General features: G+C 45.4%; 1 protein-coding gene across 3 annotated transcripts in view; it reads right to left on the reverse strand.

The window, feature by feature from the left end:
• Positions 1–584: 584 nt before the first annotated feature.
• The window catches only part of NSG1 (neuronal vesicle trafficking associated 1), a 61,882-nt gene continuing 41,703 nt past the window's right edge, over positions 585–20,763 (reverse strand). For all 3 annotated transcript variants that reach the window (XM_083156685.1, XM_083156610.1, XM_083156531.1), the window contains one exon: positions 585–2,697. In XM_083156685.1, the coding sequence (XP_083012811.1) occupies positions 2,497–2,697 (201 nt within the window). In that variant the 3' untranslated portion in view covers positions 585–2,496. The remainder of the gene's footprint in view (positions 2,698–20,763) is intronic.

Below are 20,763 nucleotides of genomic sequence, written 5' to 3' on the forward strand. Positions count from 1 at the left end.
TGTGTGGGGTCCTGAGGACTGACTTTGAGAACCTGGGTTCTAGAGCAGTGGTTCTCAACCTCAGTCCTTAGAACCCCCCCCACCCCCAACAGTTCACGTTTTCCAGGTCCTCACACAGAATCACAAGTGAAGTAATTAACCCCACCTGTGGATCTTTTAAAATGTGTCAGAATGAGTGCACCTGTCGGGTGACCTGGAAAAACGTGAACTGTTGGGGGGTCCTGAGCACCGAGGTTGAGAACCACTGTTCCAGAGGACCCATCTGTTTTTTGTGCATTAAAGGGTTTTCTGTACCACAGCAAATTATGCATAAAGGTGCCCATACACGTTACTATTATAGTATCCAATATTGGATACAATATCGCATCTCATCGCATCTCGGTTTTGCGATGAGATCAGATGAGATGAGATCTAGTACAAAAAGTATGTGCTGCACATACTTTTTGTACTAGATCTCATCTCATCTTATCGCAAAACTGAGATGCGATGAGATGCGATATTGTATCCAGTATTGGATACTATAATAGTAACGTGTATGGGCACCTTTACTTAACCATGGACTTGTTTAAACATTTTTTTTACACTTTGTTCGGGTATTCTTTTAACATACTGGACTATTTTGTGGGCTAAACCCGGATCAGAATTCTTGGAACCAATGACGTGAGTAATATATTCAAGAGGCCCCATGAGGTACTGGTTCTTAAGTATAGATTTGTATCTCCTCACGTCAGCCCAAATAATGAATACAATAACATTTTAGAATGATGAGGACTGTAGGATTCAGCACAAGAATTACAATCACACGCATTGTGTGATTAAAAACACAAATCCTTACAAAATGTTAAAATCGTAATCACTAGATGCTGTATCTCGTAGAAGTATAATTCTGTTGTGCCAGAAAACAGATATACAAATAAAGACCTCCTTAAAATTGGGTTTAATTAAAATTGATTGGCCGCTTGCGTTTGTTCCAGACCCACGACACCCCCTCTCCCTGCCAGGAAGGACTGAATTTACCCATGGCCTAGTTCCTTGTAGTGTGTGCATTAAATCAGCAGTTAGACCGTGAATCTGAAAATGATTTGTTATCATTTATACCATTTACTAAAACCATAGCCAGCAACACAGCTGGTTAACTACAATCACAGCCACCACTCACAAACTATTTTTTTTGCTACTTCACTGAACTAAGATATCTATTGTCTTACATTCCAAGCACGTGTATTTCATTTGCAAACACCGAAAATTATTTTCTTCGGTTTACACAGACTGACGTACGTCAATTCATCCACCGCATGGCATTCATCTGTAATTTGCTTAAGTGAAAATTGTATCGAACGTCAAAGCCGATCTGTTCCCACAAAACCCCCTGATAAGATCCACAGTACGTGTCGCATCCCAAGTCACTGACCTAGAACATTAAACTGCAGATGTAGTGGAAGGGTAAACATTTCCTTTGTTACAGCCTTCATCTGCTAAGATGTAATGCTTATACAAAAAGAAAACGCAATGTTCGCTATGCATTTGTACTATCATTAACGTATAAAATATGATGTATAAAATACTCGCTTTGACGTTCACAAAAAATACAGTTTGTGCGTGGGTGGGGGTTGTGTTGATACCACCTTAAGCAAACGGAATGAGCCATAGTTGTCATATGGACACAGCATGATTGTAGTAGTATTTTGAATTCATTTAGGGTGGTATTCAATATGGGGTTCCTACTGAATGTCCCGACAGTGGGAATCACGGCCGTTTTTGTCCGATCTAACAGTAACTTGACAGCCAGAATTCAATGTTCCAGCTGTCGAGTGTCGGAAAGTCCATGGACCTGCGAAAACTGCCGCAGTTTGTAAAAAAACAGCCGTGAATTTGTCGATCCACGGTTGTTTCTGACAAAACAGATCAAACTTTTAAAAAAGTCTGATCTGACACTCTTCAATGTTGTCCTTAACGGTAACATTGAATAGGTGAGTGCCGGTGTTTCCCCTGTCTGGAAATACCGGCACAGATTGAATACGCCCTATAGTTTGTTTCCTGTGTTTTTGTTTCCTGATTTTCTAATCTAAAACCATGAAGTGGATGAAAAGGGCAGACCTATTTTGCTCTGGTATACTTCTTCTGCTACAAATAACTCTACCCTAAGAATTGATATTTCACCGGAGGACAACCCGGCACTGACCGAATCATCCACAATAATTCAAATTGTTCAAAAAATAATAATAATAAGCAAGCTTTCTTACTATTAAGTTATTATTTGCCAGCTGTTTGTTCATTAATGATCTGTACATCTATGTATGCGCAGCAATACCAATTAAACAGAAGCGTTGCTTTTGTTTTTTGAAACATAAATACAAGTAATTTCTAAATTAACCGGAACTACTCGAATGCCTGAGAGGCAGAGGAATTCATTTTTTTTTGTTCTTTTCTTTTTGTTTTAAAGGTCTTTTTGAGTTCACTTAACATTGACAGAGGAAAGAAAATGTGCCTGGTTCTCTAAGCCGACTTCTGGGAGGCTTCTGTCTCCTGCTCGGACAGTTTCTCCTCTGACAGAACAGTCATCCACGGAGACACTGAGCGTGTGATGGTTTGCTTGGCAAGGTTGTAGTGATTTATCACAGTGTAAAACTTCCCCTGGGCGCTGGGATCTTGTTCGGTGTAGTAGTTTTCCAGAGCTGCGGGAATACATCGATTGTTCTGTGAACAGAGAAGAGGATATTAATCGGTGGACTTGAGTTGCACAACTAGATGCTAAATAAACTGTAACCTTTAGCAACAGGGACAAAAAATAATTTGTGAATTGGCTTCATGACACATTTTGTTTTATAATTCTATTGGATATATTTTCATTGTATAGAATATAGTATCTTTAATAATCCCATTAAAAGGTGTGATTTTTGTTTTTTCCCAACACCGTAGCAGACTGTAAGAAGACTTTCATAATTTCATCCTTGTTAGTTTATACAGGAAATCTGATATATTTTAAGTTGGCTAGCAGCGCTCTATCCTCTTGGTCTCTTATTACCCAGTCTCTTTTTATCACAGTATTTCCAAATGTAAAGCGCCATGAAATGAGCATCTTAACAATTCTACACCATTGCATTATTTTTTTTAAAAAGCTCCATAAGGCGGGATAAAAAAGTGGTATGGTATAATTCGGAATTTCAAATACGACAATGAATTAAATCAGGGGTGGCCAACCGGTCAGAGGTAAAGAGCCAAAAAATATCTGTAGTCAAGCTAAAGAGCCAACAACATGCGCGCGCCTTCGACCCGCGTGCCGAAAAAGGGGCATGGTCTATTTGGACCCCTTGGGTGGGTGTGATACACATATGACTCCAATAGTGCAGTGCCATATATACATATGCCCCCAATAGTGCCAGATACACATATGCTCCCACGGTGCCAGATATGCCCCACGTTGCCTCAAACTGCTATGCCCCCACAGTGCCAAAAAGCTGGTATGCCCCCACAGTGCCAAAAAGCTGGTATGCCCCCCACAGTGCCTCAAACTGCTATGCCCCCACAGTGCCTCAAACTGCTATGCCCCCACATCGCCACAAACTGCTATGCCCCCCCAGTGCCATAACTGCTATGCCCCCCCAGTGCCATAACTGCTATGCCCCCACAGTGCCACGATCTGCTTTGCCCCCACAGTTCTAATTTCCCAGCAGCATCACTCTGCATTGTTGCTGCTGCTGCCGGGTGGGGAGAGGACAGTCTGGCGTTCCCCTGCAGTCCTGTCATGTCACCGAGGGGAGGAGAGCACAGCACACCGCGCGTCTCCTTCCTCCTCACTTCCCTGTGACTGGGCCGCCCACCAATCAAAGCTCGCGGGACAGGCTCCTGATTGGCTGCCGACCCGCGAGCTCTGATTGGCGGATGACCCAGTCACAAGGATGCACAGTGAGGGGTAGGAGAGATAAGCGATGCGCGCTCTACTCCACTCAGAAGGAGAAGGGATTCGAGGAACCGGCAGCGGGTGATGGGGACGAGGACAGACGGTGGGCGGCGGGCAGCAGTGGGAGCAGGAGCCGCACTTTAACAGGGGGAGAGCCGCATGCGGCTCTAGAGCCACAGGTTGGCCACCCCTGAATTAAATGGACTTTTTTTTTTCCATGTCCTATAAATAATATACCCTTCCCCTGTTTCATAAAGGATGTTATGAAATCGGAATTAGACCACATTATGTACTTTACACCCAGTTAACTTTGCATTTTTAAAATCAGTCTAATTAGAACACAGTGTTCAGACTGCACACTTACAATATCAGAACTAATTACTATGCTGCTTAGCAGAGGCTGCTGCCTAATGCCTTGTAGCCTCTGCAGGAGGTCTGCTGCTGCCTAATATGCACAAAATGGATTGGCGGTCTCCTAGCCTGACTGCACGTCGCGGTGTCTTTTACTTCTACAGAAAGATCTGGTAACTCTTGCGCAAGTATAAGATGGTCATAAATACTGTAGTAGTACTTTTGGGATACATACACTGGCATCCTGATATGGAGACCTGACACACTTACACCGCACACACACACGCAACCTCAGCCTAACAACTAAACCCCCCCCACACACACACACACACACTTTGCTGGAAATGGCAACAATGTTAAATGGCCCACAGACCCAACTACAATTTAACCATGAAGGAAAGAAATGCATTGAAGTCTCTGAAGGATAATAATGAAATCGTGATCAAGCCAGCTGATAAGGGGGGGGGGGGGGATTGTTATTTTAAATAGGGACTGGTACATCAAAGAAGTCCTGAACCAAATAGGAGATATGGACACATATCAAAAGATACGGACAGATCCAACAGATAGGATATCGAAAGAACTGTCTGTACTATTAACCAAATACAAGGAGAAAGGCACTCTAAAGGAATCTGAGGTCAAATTTTTACTTAATGAGGAGCCCACTGTCCCTGTCATCTATCTTTTACCCAAGATTCATAAGAGTCTTACCCACCCACCGGGGAGACCGATAGTCTCCGGAACGAACTCTATTACCTCCAATCTTTCTGAATTTATAGATTTTTATCTCCAGCCCCTGGTTTTAAGTAACAAATCGCACTTGAAAGACACAAAAGATCTTTTAAACATTTTAACTACGATACCGTGCGAAGAAAATGTGGGTCATCACAGCAGATGTAAAATCGCTTTATACCATTATTGATCATCGATTTGGTATCCAATCAGTGAAAGACTACCTGGCAACTAGCACTTTAGATCCTGACTTACAAGAATTTTTACTGGAAGGAGTGGAGTTCATTCTCAAAAATAATTACTTTATGTTCGAATCCGGTTTTTATATCCAGAAGGTGGGGACCGCCATGGGCACCAGGTTCGCCCCTAGCTACGCCAATATCTTCATGGGTAAGTGGGAGCAGGCCCATGTTGAGAGTTGGTCAGGCGTCGGGGCGAGCCTGGTGTCCTGGGTACGTTACATAGACGACATTTTATTTTTCTGGAAGGGGAATGAAGAAGACCTGGATAATTTCTGCATGTTTTTAAATCAAAATGACCGTAACATAGAACTGACCTTCAACAAAAGTCAGATGTCGGTTGATTTTTTAGATATAACTATTGAGAAAGGGGTCAATAAATGGGAAACTAAAACCTTTTCAAAACCCACAGACACCCACTCATATATTCACAAGACCAGCTGTCATCACCACAACTGGCTAGATGCAATTCCGGGGGGACAATTCAAACGGGTGAGACGGAATTGTTCTCGAAAAGAAGTCTTTGACGAACAAGCTGATACCATGGCAAAGAAATTCATCTCAAGTGGATATGACCCTCAAAAAATCAGTTCTATTATCCTTGATGTCGGATCAGCTGAGAGAAACGATTTGTTAGCAACTAAAATACCGGATGGCACACAAAGAACAGATTTCAAAATGGCCTTTATCACGGGCTATAGTGCACAACATAAAAGCATTGAACGCTCGTTCAGAAGAAACTGGGACATTCTCAAACACGACCCAGTGCTGGGTGAACATCTACCCCCTCGTCCTAATTTTATATACAGAAGGGCACCTAGTATAAAAAACAAGGTAGTCAGTAGCTCCCTCCCAACCACCAAACGCCCAGGCAGAATACTTACCAAGGGGTTCCACAGGTGTGGAATGTGTAAGGGATGTAGAGAGGTGGGTAGCAATGGTACCAGCAAAATTTTAGATATTACTATAAATGGGACCAAACACACCATAGGCGATTTTATTACCTGTAACACCAGGGATATAGTTTATGGGATAGAATGTACCTGTCATAAATTTTATATCGGGCGAACTTCACGCCCTTTTAAAGTTCGCTTGTGTGAGCATCTTAATAACATTAGGAAAGGGTTGGAATCCCATTCTCTCTCCCAACATTTTAAACTGGTACATAACTCCTCTACAGCTGGTATTGTCAGATTCTTTGGAATCAAGATCGCCCGGACTGGCCCAAGAAATAAAAATATAGGGACCTGCCTGGCGAGAGAGGAGATGAGACAGATTTATAAATTCAACACTCTTAAACCCCACGGTCTTAATGCCGATTTTGAAGTAAAGTGGTTTTTATAAGAGGTGTTTTAGATCATATTTTATCAAATATTTTTTATTTCTCTCTCTTCCACTGTTTTTAAATTTGTTATATGTTTTATTACCCATCATGTTTTTATAATCCAACATGCCTTTTATCTTTTGATATATTCTAATGTATGCACTTTATATTCGTAGTGCTTTCTATTATGGATTTGTTTCATCTGTCAGAAAAACAAAGCGGCAGAATATCTCCATATGTCTCTAATCACGAGATAGATCTCCGTGCGAACGAGTGATACAAGTTGCCATGGAGATGTATACCAATCCAGCTTGCGGCCGCACATAGCGAAAATCGGGCTGCAGCAGGAAGTGTGGCACAAACCACAGGACGCCGCCGCCAGAAGCAGATGTCCGCTTCTGGAAGTGGGGCATACTCATCCCTGTGAGTGACAGAAACCGGAAGTCGGAAGCCGATACCGGAAGTCAGTACCGCGTGTGCGGACTGACGCTGTGGATTGGACTTTATTCAGAGACAGTTCCCCTATAAATAGGCTCACTGTTGCTACTACAGCCATACTCCTTGAAAAAGGACACATTGGTGTCCGAAACGCGTCGGGGCAGGCTGCACCTACAGACCAGGAGCTTTGGAGGAGGAGTGTTCTCTCTGTGGACTGACGCCGTGACCACCCGGGTCTCAACATCTGTCACCGCTTAAGCCCATTCAGAGAGCCTTTCACCTGGTTCTCCATCTCAAATGGTAAACTCCACCCCTTCTCCTTACTACTGGATCTGTGCATTTTTTTAACCTTGATTTGTCTGATTTGTGTGTACATAATAAAAGTGGTATTGCGCAATCGTTGTTCTCCTCTCTTCCTATGTGGAAATCCATGGGGATGGAGTGTATGTTGACCTGGAGTATGAGAATGGTCCAGAGTTCCTAATTCTAAGCTGTCGTTATTTTGGAGAAGAGGATCGCCACTAAGTCCTAAGGGAGGTGTGGTAGAATTTTTTATTGTGAGCGCTAATAGTGAGGACCGACCCCCACCTGTATCCTCGTGATACTTACCTGTTTCGTGTCAAGTCACCGCCATTGGGAAGGCGGCTAGGGGTTTGGACTTTACAACCAGCAGCCATTTTAATCATTGTTGTTCTTTTAGTTTGCGCAGAACCGCTGTGTTCCTTTTGAATTTCTTCTTTTTTACACCATTCCCAAATAGCCACCTTGAAGTGTGAAATGACCCCCCCAATTGTTAACGCCACCCCACTATCAACGTCAACCCGAAGCGTGGCGAGCCCACGAGGGGCGGCGGTACGCATCCTCCGACCTTTTCATACCCCCACTATCCACGTCGCCGTGGAGTTGAGAATAGAAAGTGTGGCGAGGGGACGCGGAATACGAGCCCGAAGCGTGGCGAGCGGACGCGGAATACATGTTAAGTAATCCGCGTCCGCTCGCCACGCTTCGGGAGCGTGTTCCGCGTCCGCTCGCCACACTTTCTATTCTCAACTCCACGCCGACGTGGATAGTGGGGGTATGAAAAGAAGGTCGGAGGACGCGTACCGCTGCGCTCTCCACGCTTCGGGTTGACGTTGATCGTGGGGTGGCGTTAACAATTGGGGGGCCATTTCACACTTCAGGGTGGGTATTTGGGGTCTGTGGGCCATTTAACATTGTTCCCTATGTGAAATCGGGTCAATTGGGCCATTTAACATTGTTCCCTATGTAAAATCGCGGTAATCGCGTCGGTCGCATTGCATGCGATTTTTTGGCCACATGGGATGCGACCGACTCGATTTTTTTCCTTGCGATGCCTAAGATCAAAATCGTGGGCGCCGTTCTAGGAAACAAGTACCGTATATTGTATTCAGAAAAGCTGTAGTTTATGTAATATGTATACACACTAATTGTTATAAATCCATATAATTAGCTACATATTGCCAGAGGGAAAAACTTTAATAGTTCCAAAATAAATATGTAGTTTGGCTCAAAAATATACTTTTGTTAGATTTATATATACTATGGATAGATTTATATATATATACTATGGATAGATTTATATATACTATGGATAGTAAAAGTTTACTTATAAAATTGTCCATCTATTGGTTTTGCTACCATAATAGGGGTGTGGTATAGGGGTCCGACAGTCGGGATCCCGACTGGCCGGACCCAGACAGCATGGCGAGCGTAACAAAGCCTTTTGCGGGCTCACTGCGCTCGCCAGCGAGCCACCTATTCTATTCTCCCTCTATGGGGGTCATGGACCCCCACAAGGGAAAATAGCCGTCAGGAACGCGGCTGTCTGTGTTTTGACTGTCGGGACTCCGTCCGGCACCCCTATAATAGAGAGGAGTGGACTATGAGCCTGATACTGGTTCACTCGCAAAAGCAAATTCTCTCTCTAATGGACAAAACCATGTGCACTGCAGGTGGGGCAGATTCAACGTGCAGAGAGAGTGTTTGATTTGGGAGTTATTTTGTTTCTGTGCAGGGTAAATACTGGCTGCTTTATTTTCACACCGCAATATAGATATCAGTTTGAAGTAAAACCCCACCCAAATCTAACTCTCTCTGCACAAGTTACATCTGCCCCCCCTCCTCTTTTTTTTGCAGGTTTTGTCCATTAGAGCATTTGCTTTTGCGAGTGAACCAGTATCAGGCCCAATGTGTATACCTGACATTGGGTAGCAGTAATACATAAGCTGATGTGACAGTACATCTAACCATGAATTGTAGAAATGCTGTATTCCATTCCAGGCATTGCTGGGCCCCATAGTTAAGTTTGGGGATGCACTAAATATAGAGATAGGATACAACAATTGATTGGGTTGGTTTCAATAGGTATACAAATTGGGGTCCATCAGGTGTCGACATTGACACCCCAATGTTTTTAAAAAAATCATGCCATCCTTTTCATGTGCGAACCTTATGTCAATTTGCGTGTCGGTCTTTTGTCTGTCGACACTGTACACGTTGGCCCATGGCTGTCGCACTAGACATAGTCTGTGAGCTAATCCACTCCCCCAAAGCACAAACCTCTGTGCACAAGGGGCCTAATTCAGACCTGTATCAAGGCTGCATTTTTGCAGATGGACAAAGCCATGCTTGCACTGCAGGTGGGGCAGATGTAATGTAGGAAGAGTTACATTTGGGGGAGTTATTGGGTGAAATGTAATAGGATGAGAGATCCAGAAAGTGAGAGATTTAGTAAGAAATCTCCATTATTTTTTTAAAGCGGCAATCATTTACACTGTAAATTCAAACTGGTTTTGCAGTATAAATAATTGCCGCTTTAAAAAAAAACTGGAGATTTCTTACCAAATCTCTCAATTTCTGAATCTCTCATCCTATTACATTTCCCCCATTTTGTTTATGTGCAGGGTAAATGTTGGCTGCTGCAATAAGATGCCCACACGGTGCAATTCTCACATGCGATTTGAACTTTTTAGTTCACATTTAGTTTGCCTTGCCAGGCGTGCTCCTTTGTAGTCCATATCGCAAGGCAAAATAGGATATGCAGGCCGGTATTCTTGTACTACGTTGCATCATGTCTAGTTCACATCGCACCCTGTGTAGGGAATCGCATGCAATATGTACTTAACATATTCAAATTACATATCGTAGTCTAGTCCAAATATTATATAGTTCAAATAGCGCACTGTATACGGTTCTAATCCCCCAGGACACATTGTATAGCGCAAGTCGCACCTAGCACACCTCACCATGTGGGTACCATTGCACTGCAATTTAGATTTCAGTTTGAACACACCCCACCCAAATCTAACTCTCTCTGCACATGTTACATCTGCCCCACCTGCAATGCACATGGGTTTTGTCTATCTTTAAATATTGCAGGAAAACCAAATTACCAGGTTTAGCAGTTCTACCCGGTAATTTGCCATTCAACAAAAGTCCTATTTCTGTATGAAAGGGTCAGCCCGGGTCGTAAATCCTGGGTTTCCGACCCTGGAAATTACCAGGGTCGAGAATCTAGGATTTACGACCCGGGGTTGACCCTTTCATACAGAAGAAATACCCATGTTATTCAGCAAATTACCGGGTTGAAATATTGGGACAGATGTATTAAGCCATAAAAATAGATAAACGTGAGGGTAATAAAGAGATAAATGTCCAGCCAATCAGCTCCTACCTGTCATGTTACAGGCTGGGTTTGAAAAATGTCAGTAAGGAGCTGATTGGCTAGACATTTATCTCTCTTTATCACCCCTGTGTTTATCTCTTATTAAGGCTGAATATATCTGCCCCTTTTTACCTGGTAATTTGCTGTTCAGTGTGAAAGGGGGTCAGGCTGCTCCCGGCAAAATGACCTGGTACATTAAATGCCGGGTAATTGCTGGGTTGGATGTCTGAAAGGGGTATTACTGGATGCAGTTTCTTGTGTCTACACATTGCGATTCAGCAGGATGCAGCAGGCTTGTGTACTTATCCTCTTGAGTAAGCTGTTCAACTGCATCCTGCTAAACCGCTCCTGTTCAACTGCATCCTGCTAAACTGCTCCTGTTCAACTGCATCCTGCTAAACCGCTCCTGTTCAACTGCATCCTGCTAAACTGCTCCTGTTCAACTGCATTCTGCTAAACCGCTCCTGTTCAACTGCATCCTGCTAAACCGCTCCTGTTCAACTGCATCCTGCTAAACCGCTCCTGTTCAACTGCATCCTGCTAAACTGCTCCTGTTCAACTGCATTCTGCTGTAGATTTAAATGTGCAAGTTTCTTCCTGCCAAACCGGTCTCTTTAAAAGGGACCTGTAAAAATGCATGTATAGACGCAACCTAATGACTCCTCCCATCTACTGAACTTGCGGATGGATTTACTGACCTTGGCAGCTAAAGAACATGTATTAATTTGTTGTCGAGTCACTTTGGTATTCCTATTAATGGTTTAATTACATTGCATTAGAAATCTCTTTGTTTCCTGATGTGTGAATGGCCGTTTGATGTCACAGAGAGATGATGGATACAGTGTGCACATGCTATATTTAGCGGGAAATTTACTAAGATGGGAGTTCTATTGAAGATGGGATGTTTCCCATAGCAACCAATCATATTCTACTTATTTATTTAGCACCTTCTAGAACATAATAGAATCTGATTGGGCAACATCCCTTCTTCAGTAGAACGTTCATCTTGGTAAATGTATCTCTTAGAATCAGGCCTCGACAATGACCTGTGCCGATAGGCGGTATTTCATATCTTCCAATACGGCATGGTGGGAGAATAAAATAGTGCGCTCAGCACTGTGCCGGAAGCATGGGGAACGCAGTGGTATACATGGACTATGTCAACATTTGATAGCAAAAAAACTTATTGTCGACCTAATGATTGTGTCGAACTTCCGAACCTGTCAACATTAGTCAACCTTCAGTGGTCCACCCAATGCATGTTGACCTTCATGCAGTGGACCCTGTGACCCATGGTCATTTAAACTGTGGGATAGAAATGAGACTGTGTGTTATTGTATGTGTGCTGTTGTATGTGTGTGTTATTGTATGTGTGCTATTGTATGTGTGCATGCCTATTAATAATTGGTTGCTTCATTTATCTTGCTGCCTTCTGTGTATTGCAACTCCAATGATGTATTGCCATATGAATCTATAATGATGTCATTGGGTATCTCAGGAGAGCACCAGCTGATGCCCCAGGAACACCTGCAATAGGTGGATGGCTGAGTACCTAAATATGTAGGACTGTGGTTTTTCTTTTTGCCCAAGATGTTTATGCCCAGCTGTGTCTCCCTTCCAGCTATGTCCTGCCCCTCGCTGTTATCGGTTACCTCCAGTGTGCCAGCGGAACGCATATGCTTCATTATCTTGAGAAATGTGATTAATTGGGCAGCAGGATGAGAAGGCGTTTGAGCAGCTATTGATTGATGAGTGCTGGTAGCATTTAATAGTGGACACCTAGAGTACTGGAAATATCAGATGCTGACTGTACTACAGACAGATATAACTTATGCCGTGTTCTCACTGCCAGTGAGAAATACACAGCTTTTCCCCGGTATTAAAATGCCGGGGACTGCAGGGACGGACCACCGTTCGCACTGCAAGGCAAATTCCAGGGTGAAGAAGTTCTACCCGGTAATTTGTCTTTAACACGGGTTTTTATGCAGTGAGAATGGGTCAACCCGTGCCTGCATACCCGGATCTCCAACACGGGTAAAAAGAAGGGTTTTACCCGTGTATGAGATCCGGGTATGCGACCCGTTCACACTGCAGAAATACTTGTGTTAAAAGGTAAATTCCCGGGTCGACATGATCTGGGAATTTGCCTGCAGTGAGAACGGGGTATTATTGAATCAGTTCTGTCTTAGAACAGGAATCTTCAACATACTAATAATCATCCTGCTCTCAACTACAGTGCATTTGGTGATGTACTTTCTGATTTAATTCTGACTACTGTATGTAACTTTATACGGTTTATGTGATGCTGGAAACATAAACTGAAAAATAATTAGTAATCTGTATTAGCTTGTAGTGCACAGTGTATAAGGCCAGGATACCATTGGTTAGACTGGGGCAGATTTATTAAGCCTGGGGAAGAGATAAAGTGGACAAAACGTGAAAGGAGAACGCACCAGCCAATCAACTCCCAACTGTAATTTTTCAAACAGAGTTGATTGGCTGGTGCTTTAACTCTTCCCCGAACTTAATACAGCTGCCCCAATATTAGCACTGATAGGCTAAAAAGAACCTCCTGACTAGCCTGTCACTGCCGCCCACCCTCCTCCCGACTAGCCTGTCACTGCTGCCCACCCTCCTCCCGACTAGCCTGTCACTGCCGCCCACCCGCCTCCTGACTAGCCTGTCACTGCCGCCCACCCGCCTCCTGACTTGCCTGTCACTGCCGCCCACCCGCCTCCTGACTAGCCTGTCACTGCCGCTCACCCGCCTCCTGACTAGCCTGTCACTGCCGCCCACCCGCCTCCTGACTAGCCTGTGACTGCCGCCCACCCGCCTCCTGACTAGCCTGTCACTGCCGCCCACTCGCCTCCTGACTAGCCTGTCACTGCCGCCCACCCGCCTCCTGACTAGCCTGTCACTGCCGCCCACCCGCCTCCTGACTAGCCTGTCACTGCAGCCCACCACCTCCTGACTAGCTTGTCACTGCCGCTCACCCGCCTCCTGACTAGCCTGTCACTGCCGCCCACCCGCCTCCTGACTAGCCTGTCACTGCAGCCCACCCGCCTCCTGACTAGCCTGTCACTGCCGCCCACCACCTCCTGACTAGCCTGTCACTGCCGCCCACCCGCCTCCTGACTAGCCTGTCACTGCCGCCCACTTGCCTCCTGACTAGCCTGTCACTGCCGCCCACCCGCCTCCTGACTAGCCTGTCACTGCCGCCCACCCGCCTCCTGACTAGCCTGTCACTGCCGCCCACCCGCCTCCTGACTAGCCTGTCACTGCCGCCCACCCGCCTCCTGACTAGCCTGTCACTGCCGCCCACCCGCTTCCTGACTAGCCTGTCACTGCCGCTCACCCGCCTCCTGACTAGCCTGTCACTGCCGCCCACCCGCCTCCTGACTAGCCTGTCACTGCCGCCCACCCGCCTCCTGACTAGCCTGTCCCTGCAGCCCACCCGCCTCCTGACTAGCCTGTCCCTGCAGCCCATCCGCCTCCTGACTAGCCTGTCCCTGCAGCCCACCCGCCTCCTGACTAGCCTGTCCCTGCAGCCCACCCGCCTCCTGACTAGCCTGTCACTGCCGCCCACCACCTCCTGACTAGCCTGTCACTGCCGCCCACCCGCCTCCTGACTAGCCTGTCACTGCCGCCCACCCGCCTCCTGACTAGCCTGTCACTGCCGCCCACCCGCCTCCTGACTAGCCTGTCACTGCCGCCCACCCGCTTCCTGACTAGCCTGTCACTGCCGCCCACCCGCCTCCTGACTAGCCTGTCACTGCCGCCCACCCGCTTCCTGACTAGCCTGTCACTGCCGCTCACCCGCCTCCTGACTAGCCTGTCACTGCCGCCCACCCGCCTCCTGACTAGCCTGTCACTGCCGCCCACCCGCCTCCTGACTAGCCTGTCCCTGCAGCCCACCCGCCTCCTGACTAGCCTGTCCCTGCAGCCCACCCGCCTCCCGACTAGCCTGTCACTGCCGCCCTCCCGACTAGCCTGTCACTGCAGCCCACCCACCTCCCGACTAGCCTGTCCCTGCAGCCCACCCGCCTCCTGACTTGCCTGTCCCTGCAGCCCACCCGCCTCCCGACTAGCCTGTCCCTGCAGCCCACCCGCCTCCTGACTAGCCTGTCCCTGCAGCACGCCTGCCTCCCGACTAGCCTGTCACTGCCGCCCACCCGCCTCCTGACTAGCCTGTCCCTGCAGCACACCTGCCTCCCGACTAGCCTGTCCCTGCAGCACGCCTGCCTCCCGACTAGCCTGTCACTGCCGCCCACCCGCCTCCTGACTAGCCTGTCCCTGCAGCCCACCCGCCTCCTGACTAGCCTGTCCCTGCAGCACACCTGCCTCCCGACTAGCCTGTCCCTGCAGCACGCCTGCCTCCCGACTAGCCTGTCACTGCCGCCCACCCGCCTCCTGACTAGCCTGTCCCTGCAGCCCACCTGCCTCCTGACTAGCCTGTCACTGCCGCATACCTGCCTCCCGACTATCCTGTCCCTGCAGCCCACCTGCCTCCCGACTAGCCTGACACGACAGTGACTTTTGCAAGCCCCCTATTACCAGATCTATAATAGTTAATCTAGCAACAAGAAAAAAGTGTTGGTGCCAATATGTTAGTTTCCAAAAAATCAGTATATACAGGAGTAGGCCTTCATCTGGATTTTATGAACCTCACTCACCACAGTTGCTTGTTCTGTATGTATCCCAGATTACATGATGAGTGCATCTTCTTTCTCTCTGAAGGGAAGCCTGTGATTTTCCTGCTTTCATCATCTCACTACAGCACTGATTTCCTGGCCTGTCACTCAAGACCCAGAACTTACTTAAGTCTTTGCTGCAGTGGCTGAACCTAAACTCATGGGATCTAATTACTGAAGAGGCAACAATTGTCAGCCTGTGAGCGGAATATTTTACCAGCAGGAACCTTCAGATATCTGGAATCAAAGGCCTTCTATCTCAGAGCTGTTTATCCAGGCACCTTCAGTAAGCAGCAAATATTTCAGACACTGCAAAACTGCTTGTTGCTAGTAAGCAGGTACAGTGGGAGGAGACTGCGGTGATTACTAGGACATAGAACAAGGGCCGCCGACAGGGGGGTGCCCTGGGTACAGCTGTCCTGGGCCCCGGGCAGCTGCCCACAGCCCCCGCACCTGCACACCACCTCCCCCCGCGCCGGCACCTGTGAACACAGTGGGGCTTTGTGCCCTGCAGGCTGCACTGTGCAGTGTGCGCCATGGAGGCTGAAGGAGCCGGAGGACGTTGACGCGGGTGATGGTAAGTAATCGTAATGGGGATGGAGTAGGGGGAGGCGGAGATATGGCTCTGTGCTGCTGGGGGCCTGGACTGTAGGTCAGTCCCGGGCCCCAACATTTCTAGTGGCGGCCCTGCATAGCACAGTCAGATGTCTCTGTCTGAAATTTAGTATAATTTAAACTGTTTTTTTTGCAGAACATATAATTCCTGTCCAGGGAGAATTAATAGCGGTTTCACTGGAAAAATGACATTTCCGTGTTGCCTGCTTAATGTTCTTTGTGTCTTGATGCAGTGTCTGCACGGACTGGGTACACAGGATAGAATGAGGGACTTTTTCTTTTACTACAGTGGTTCTAAAACTGTCCTCAAGGACCCCAAACAGTCACAGTTTCCAGGTCACCAAGCAGGTGCACAGGTGCACTCATTACTCACTGATACATATGAAAAGGCGGTGCTAATTATTACACTTGTGATTTGTTTAGTAGTCCTGGAAAACATGCACTGTTGGGGGTCTGTGAGGAATTACTTGACTACATCTATGCTCTTTGCAGTCTACAGGCCCCATACACTAGTACGATATGGAACTTTATTGCCCATGGCAACCAATTTGCTTTAAAATAACATTTATTAAGGACATTTGATAAAATTATAGGTAGCAGTTGATTGGTTGCACTGGCTGACTTCTCCACTCTTTTATTTGTTTCTATACTGTATCTCCCCTTTTATTTTTCCACTTTATCTCTCTGTAGAACAAAATAAACTTGTTTTTTTCTGTGTGCACAGTAAAACCTGGGAGCAGCTAACAATCCAATGTAACAGGTGATTTACAAAAAAAACATGAAAAGGTAGTCTATTTAGTGTATATAGGACCTAGAGGGCTAACTTTGACACTCCAGCTGTTGTTGAACTACACATCCCAGCATGCCCTGCTGCAGTTTTAATATTTGGCCATGCTAAACTGATGCAGGGCATGCTGGGATGTGTAGTTCAACAACAGATGGAGTGTCAAGGTTAGTTATCACTGATATCACTGGTTGCCTACCTGACCCTCTCCTTCAGGGAGAAAATGCTCTGTTCCTGGACTTCCCTGGTAATGTAGGATTTCTATCACCTGTGGGGAGCTAGGTAATTGATAAGAAGGTGTTTCCCCACAGGCGATGGCAATCCTACATTACCAAGGAAGTCCAGGAACAGAGCATTTTCTCCCTGGAGAGGGTCAGGTAGGCAAGTATGGGCGATAATTATCCTCTATTTGGGAACCCTGGAAGCTTTAAACATCTTTGTTCTTATATACACTTTATATCTCTAAAAGCTTTGAAGAATCTCCCCCATAATCACTTATATATAGATAATCATGGTCAGTAAATAGTGGGGTAAATACAAATCACTGATGACTTCTGTGGCTACCCTTAGGGAGGTGCATTAGATTAATACAATCTACCTCCAAGTTTTGATACATCTCCCCCTTAGCCTCAAAAATGTTGCGATTCACAAATTAATCTCTCTGGCTACTTTCCTAACTTTGAGGGAAGTACAAAGTTAAGGTGCGTACACACGTACAGATTTATCTGTCAGATATATCTGGTGTGAACAAAAACCTGGAAATGTATGGGAGTATATGACAATCAAAAAATTGGGTACTTATGTAATATCTGGGCGCCCGATTTTGACATCGATTTTTTTCATTGTAAAGACCTGATTTTTAATTGTATAGTCACCCATGGGTGATTTCATACCCCCACTATCCAACTTTGCATGGAGTTGATTTTATATAGTTTGTCGAGCGCAGCGAGGGGACGCAGAATACATGCAAAAGTAATCCACGTCCGCTCGCCACGCTTCGGGCTCGGTGACTCACCACACTATATAAAATCAACTGCATACGTAGTTGGATAGTGGTCGTATGAAATCACCCATGGTTGACTATACAATTAAAAATCGGGTCTTTACAATGAAAAATTGCATCGCATGCCTTAAGTAGTGGCATGCAATGAAAAAATCGGGAGCCCAAATAATACATAAGTACCAAAAATTGTTCCCAAAAAAAAAAAAAGTTTACATCATCACAGTAAAACCTGGGAGCAGCTAACAATCCAATGTAACAGGTGATTTACAAAAAAAACATGAAAAGGTAGTCTATTTAGTGTATATAGGACCTAGAGGGCTAACTTTGACACTCCAGCTGTTGTTGAACTACACATCCCAGCATGCCCTGCTGCAGTTTTAATATTTGGCCATGCTAAACTGATGCAGGGCATGCTGGGATGTGTAGTTCAACAACAGATGGAGTGTCAAGGTTAGTTATCACTGATATCACTGGTTGCCTACCTGACCCTCTCCTTCAGGGAGAAAATGCTCTGTTCCTGGACTTCCCTGGTAATGTAGGATTTCTATCACCTGTGGGGAGCTAGGTAATTGATAAGAAGGTGTTTCCCCACAGGCGATGGCAATCCTACATTACCAAGGAAGTCCAGGAACAGAGCATTTTCTCCCTGGAGAGGGTCAGGTAGGCAAGTATGGGCGATAATTATCCTCTATTTGGGAACCCTGGAAGCTTTAAACATCTTTGTTCTTATATACACTTTATATCTCTACAAGCTTTGAAGAATCTCCCCCATAATCACTTATATATAGATAATCATGGTCAGTAAATAGTGGGGTAAATACAAATCACTGATGACTTCTGTGGCCAACCTTAGGGAGGTGTATTAGATTAATACAATCTACCTCCAAGTTTTGATACATCTCCCCCTTAGCCTCAAAATGTTGCGAATCACAAATGAATTTCTCTGGCTACTTTCCTAACTTTGAGGGAAGTACAAAGTTAAGGTGCGTACACACGTACAGATTTATCTGTCAGATATATCTGGTGGGAACAAAAACCTGGAAATGTATGGGAGCATATGACAATCAAAAAATTGGGTACTTATGTAATATCTGGGCGCCCGATTTTGACATCGATTTAAAACCGCTGTCACCACACTATATAAAATCAACTGCATGCGCAGTTGGATAGTGGGGGTATGAAATCACCCATGGTTGACTATACAATGAAAAATCGGGTCTTTACAATGAAAAATCGCATCGCATGCCTTAAGTAGTGGCATGCAATGAAAAAATCGGGCGCCCAGATAATACATAAGTACCAAAAATTGTTCCCAAACGCTTGAAAACAGACAGTGATCAGTCATTCTGATATAACAAATTTATCAAAGCATACATTTTTTTTTCTGTTCTCCTGCATTTGGGTGGAAATTTTTGATTGTCATATGCTCCCATACATTTCCAGATTTTTGTTCCCACCAGATAGATTGGACAGATAAATCTATACGTGTGTACGCACTTATACATTAGTCAAATGAGGTCTGACATGGACTCTGCAAGCCGATACCAACCTCTTATGAATTTAAAATGCAAATGTAGGGGCATTAACTGCCTCCTGATTGGCTGCAGCTTGTCTCTCATGCAGTTCAGGTAAGAGTTTGAATACCCGTAGATGGATCATTTAGGGAAATTAGTATAAATGTAAGCAGTTTGATTTTTAAGCTTTTACAACTCGTTTACAGAACAATTCTGAAATAAATGTTTTCTGTTGCAGCAGATGGTTTAGGTGTTATCTGCATTCTGTTGATTGCGTATAATGAGGCTGGTGGAGTTACCGCAAATGTAATCTGCTTCATCCGAACAAATGGCCGTTGCCTGTGATTTTAACATGTGGCAACAGAAATAAACTGATTAAAATAGCTGACTATCACCAGCTTACTAAACGCAACTCTACTTACAGTATACCCCGTTCTCACTGCAAGGCAAATTCCCAGGTCTAGTATGTCGACCCAGTAATGCTGCATTCTCATTGCCGCCCCTGCAAAATCCCGGGTTTTTCTTGCTCAACAGACCCCCTTAATTCTGCACCTCAGACCTGGTAATTTCCCGTGTCTGCCTTCCAACAAGTGTGTGGAATTTGATTGGGTGTTGGGAAATTTGTACAAATTGCTGTGATTGGCTGTTTAAAAAACAGCTTTTATTGGCTGGCTGTCACATATCACATGATTACATTCCCCAATGAACTTGCTTTTTTGCATTTTGTGAGAGAAACCCAGGTCTGTGCTGTTCACACTGCCATACACCCGTGTATTACCCAGGTAAAACCCTGCAAAAAACCCAAGTCTAATTCCCAGGGCATAACACCCGGGAATTTCACAAAGACACTTTCACACTGAGACAGGACACAGGTACTTACGGCTTGCCCTGGCAAATACCCGGGTTTTTACGGCAGTGAGAATGGGGTATAATTTGCCTTTTAACACAGGTTTTATTTTGTTCAGTGTGAACGGGTCAACCCGTGTCAAAATTTCTGGGTCTCTAACCCTGCTTTTTACATCGGTTGGAGACCCTGGTATGCAGACACAGGTTGACCCGTTCACACTGCAAAAAAAAACCATTAGTCAATATCCCGGTGGTCAAAATCCTGATGGATCCCAGTAAATATTTTAACTCTAACCCACTTTTCCCAAAGTGTAACCCTCCCCCTGCAGCCTTATGGTGTGTACACACGGTGAGGTGCCTGCGATGCGATCCCCAATGCGATCAGAACGCACAGCATGCATGCGATGTGCATACAATTTTGACTATATTTGGGATCCTGTAGTTATTCTGAGTGTAGGGATCCAGGCTCCCAGATTCCTGATCACATCGCCTAACAATGAATACATCTAGACACAGATTTATGTTGAGATCTCATTGATATTTTTACAAAAGAAACAAGTGTAGAGGATACTGTATGTAATCTTTGAACTTCAGTTGATCAGAAATGATTTAAAAACAAAAACAATCTTTTAATAATGGC

The sequence above is a fragment of the Crinia signifera genome, chromosome 1, assembly GCF_055691185.1.
Source record: "Crinia signifera chromosome 1, ASM5569118v1, whole genome shotgun sequence".
In the NCBI taxonomy this organism is placed as follows: Eukaryota; Metazoa; Chordata; class Amphibia; order Anura; family Myobatrachidae; genus Crinia; species Crinia signifera.